This window comes from Pundamilia nyererei, unplaced genomic scaffold (assembly GCF_000239375.1).
Source record: "Pundamilia nyererei isolate P.nyererei 1_Seehausen unplaced genomic scaffold, PunNye1.0 scaffold00104, whole genome shotgun sequence".
In the NCBI taxonomy this organism is placed as follows: Eukaryota; Metazoa; Chordata; class Actinopteri; order Cichliformes; family Cichlidae; genus Pundamilia; species Pundamilia nyererei.
Genome location: NW_005187505.1, coordinates 1,599,520 through 1,603,163, shown reverse-complemented (window position 1 = coordinate 1,603,163; position 3,644 = coordinate 1,599,520). Strand labels below are relative to the sequence as shown.

Sequence of the window (3,644 nt, the reverse complement as noted above, 5' to 3'; positions counted from 1 at the left end):
TTTGCCAAATAATGTTCCCTGTTCCTTCAACAATAATGAAGGAACAGACTTCACATGACCATAAAATAGCTCATTAGTCAATTTCATTTTAAGCCTCTGAAAGTTACAAATGGTCAATCACCACGTGTAACTAGGGTTGAGTTGCTAAGAATCTGGTATGACTGCATAAAATAATATTTGATACATATTATTTTATCTGCCTTGATCTTGTATGGTTGTGATAGATTCAAATGAGCTATTGAGCTACCTTTGGGAATTTAACAGTGTCTTAAAAATATGTCTGTTTTGATTAACATCAAATAATTGGTAAGCAACAATTCATCCTCAGATAGATACCAAAATGCTCCACAGATAGAACTGCAATCACTAGCAGCAATCAGTGTGGGGCCACTTAAACACCTGTGACTGCATGAGGTTAAAGGCTGCTGATTTCTTCAAGCATGGACACATTGTCTAAATTCCTGGAGGGAAATGGGACTCATAATAGACCTCCATCTCAAATCAATTACCAGTTTGCGGGCTCACGGATCCGGCTGCCTCCCTGGAGCCTCTTAAGCGTGGACATTTTTATTCGGCAAAGCCGGTTTAACCATCCTCTCCACCACCACCTCCACCCTCCATCACCTCAAGGTCTAATCACTCATCTGTCCGCAGCTCTGACAAGTGTTGTGTTAACCATTAGAGAGGGACAGCCACACAGAAATACTGTATGGTCTTTATAAGCTTGGAAGTGTGATGTGAGAAATATTTCAAGGTGCTGCTGAGATGTCTGTCAGAGTTTCTGCAGTTAAAAAACAAGACTTCAGGAAAAACTGTCAAAGAGAAAAAGAGAAGAATTTAGGTACCGCTGGCCTTTAGGTTTACTTTTTTAAGTTTTCAATCTTTTCTACAATTCTCTCCTTGTCTGGTAGATCGCACACTATCAAATCTTGGGTTTTGACCCCTAGCGACTTTACTCGCCATCAAAACATATCATTACAGCTTCACTTTTTCTGTCCTTCGGTTTCTTTCAGAGGTGCTCCGACCAAGTGGAGCCCTGCACTCTCATTAATACACATACCTCCACACACGATCTGCCTCTGCATCCCACCTGCCATGTCTATTTGTGTCTTCTGCCTCTCTATGCCTCTTTTTTTTCCCCCATCCTTACCCCCTCTCTCTCCTCTCACACTAGATTTCCGTCTGTCCTTCCACCCACGCCACACGCCTCCCAACCATTCCCCCTATTGCTTTTCATTCCCATCTTTTTCTTCTTCTCCTCCTTTTAGTGACTTTTACGCCAGGCCCGAGTGTCAGGCTGGCATGTCTGACAGGCTGTGAAGTGGCAGCCCGAGGGTTTTTCCTCAGCTGGAACAGGACCATCTGCAGTGCAAATCCTACTCTAGCCCGAACTAGGAGGTGAAGATGGAAAGGCCACCAAGGAAACAGTGGCCGATGTACTGTCAGTGCTTCGCCGCAGCCACTGATAAGCATAAGATGAGGTAGAGTGAAGCCTGTCGAGGTACCGTAAATGTTTCTGGGTTTCAGAGCAGATACAAAATTCAGGACACATCACAGTATGTATTAGGTTTGCATCCACGTAAACAAGTAGTATATGTTCCTGTATATATGTTATGTTTGTTCGGAATATGCAACTCAACACAAGTCTTGAGATACTGCATGTATATATAAATAGTATCTACATGTTTAATACATGAACAGCATATATTTTCTGTTATTTCAGCACATTCCCATCTCAAAGTGTGAAATATTTCTCTTCACTGTTGGCATCGGACAGATTGCTTGTCAGCGTCTGTGCCTTCATACACCAGCAGTGATTTTTAAGATGCAGATAAATTTAAGTGCTATAAAATTAAGTAAGTCACAATTTTATAGACCAAAGTTTCCCATGTGGAAACTTTGTGCTTTGAAGTTAGTTTTTACTCGGTTTTTACTTTGACATTAAGTCGTTTTTTAGGTTTAGATGCTTAAAGATTGGATGGGTTGAGTAAAAAACATTGCAATTGGAATAAATAAAAATGCTTGTTCATCACATTAACTCTGCATGTTCAAAATTATGTTTACTGAGCATGTTTGCAGAATCCTTAAAAAGCTTAAAAGACATGCATTTGTCTGATGGGAATGACTTAAATGAAACAATAGTATTTGTTTTCCAAATTAGAAATGCTTGCTTTTCCTGATGCCTTTTATGCAAAGGATTAATAAAATAGTCAAAGTCTTTAATTCCTTGTTAAAGAATATAATTTTTCTTTGTCCCATTCGTCTATATGCTACTAAGTGTTCCTTTGATGAAGAAAGCTATTAATCTATCTCAAGTCAGACACTATGCATTGGTATGAAAACAACCAACAAACCATAGTCTGGGGTTCCAGGAATTTCAGCCCATTCATTCTTGTTTTAATCCATAATCACTGATGATGCATTGTCTGACAACACAAACAACAAAAAGTGTGTTTAAAAATATCACAATATTCATTATTCTACACCGTGGCCATTAGTCACAGCTTGTTAGCATTGCATTGGAACCCCTGTGGTCTTTTGCTTTAAATTTCAACATAAGGTTCCGACTTTTTAGTCTAGCCATTCTCCTCTAGCATTTCTGCCCAGAGAGGTAAACCCTTGAGACTGTTGTGTGTGAAAATTCTTGTAGATCTGCAGTTGAAATACTCAGGTTGGCCCATCTGCCACATTCAAAGTCACTTTCATCACATTTCTTTCATATGCCTTAAAGCATTTGGTTGCTTATAAGACATCTGCATTAGCAAGCAGTTAATGTAGTTACTGGTGAGTGTGGTGGTTATTACCTCCTGATTGGCTGCTGTGAGCTCCTCCTCCAAGGCAGACACCCTCTCCAGTGACACTCGTAGTCTCTCTCTTACCTGAAAATCACAAAACATGAATCACAATCTGTCTGTAGATCCTTTGTGATGGGCACTGTTATAAGCCTTCACTGCACTTAATTCCACTGGGATGGACTGATCTTAAAAGAGCCAAGCTGAAAAACGCAATCATTAGCTTCCTCTCTCACCGCTGTTAAAATCCCAGTCCAGGAAAGCAAGGGTTAACACATCAGAAGGTGCTATCCTCTTTTCCTCCCTTAGCCTTACAACACCACTTTGCTGGGGCTTCAAAGTAGCATTATACGGCTCTTACTGCTTTAAAAGCACCATTTGCGGAGAGGAGATTCCCCTTCTACACTTCTCCCTTTGTCTCTTTTAGGTTCATCATGGCTGTGATGGAACAATTACTTGCAACACATTGTGAGTGTGCACCAGATATGAGATGAGGCTGATCCTCTGTGTCCACTCTGGGATATTGTTCCAACACGGGACCCCATTTGCCTGAGCTTATATTACCTTAAACAATGTGGACGTTGGACATGTGTTATAAATGTTGGCTTTCGGGGGGGGGGATGAATGGATTACAGGGGGAGTGCTGATATTACACAGGAGGCTAAGGTCATAAATCAGCGGGATGTGAGGAGAAACACTGAGTGCGACATGTAAAGGCTTAAAACTAGAAAATGATAGCATGAAATCACACAAAAGGAAAATAAAGCACTGTTAGTATCATCTGGTCTTAAATGTTTTATCTATCCATGTACATTATAATATACTATAATATGATAATTAGGGGGTGGAGCC

The 3,644-nt window shown here is 40.5% G+C and overlaps 1 protein-coding gene across 8 annotated transcripts in view; it reads right to left on the bottom strand.

Annotated features, from left to right (window-relative positions):
* ppfia2 (PTPRF interacting protein alpha 2) overlaps positions 1–3,644 on the bottom strand; it is a 177,193-nt gene that overhangs the window by 43,899 nt on the left and 129,650 nt on the right. For all 8 annotated transcript variants that reach the window (XM_005740848.1, XM_005740849.1, XM_013912873.1 and 5 more), the window contains one exon: positions 2,805–2,879. In XM_005740848.1, the coding sequence (XP_005740905.1) occupies positions 2,805–2,879 (75 nt within the window). The remainder of the gene's footprint in view (positions 1–2,804; positions 2,880–3,644) is intronic.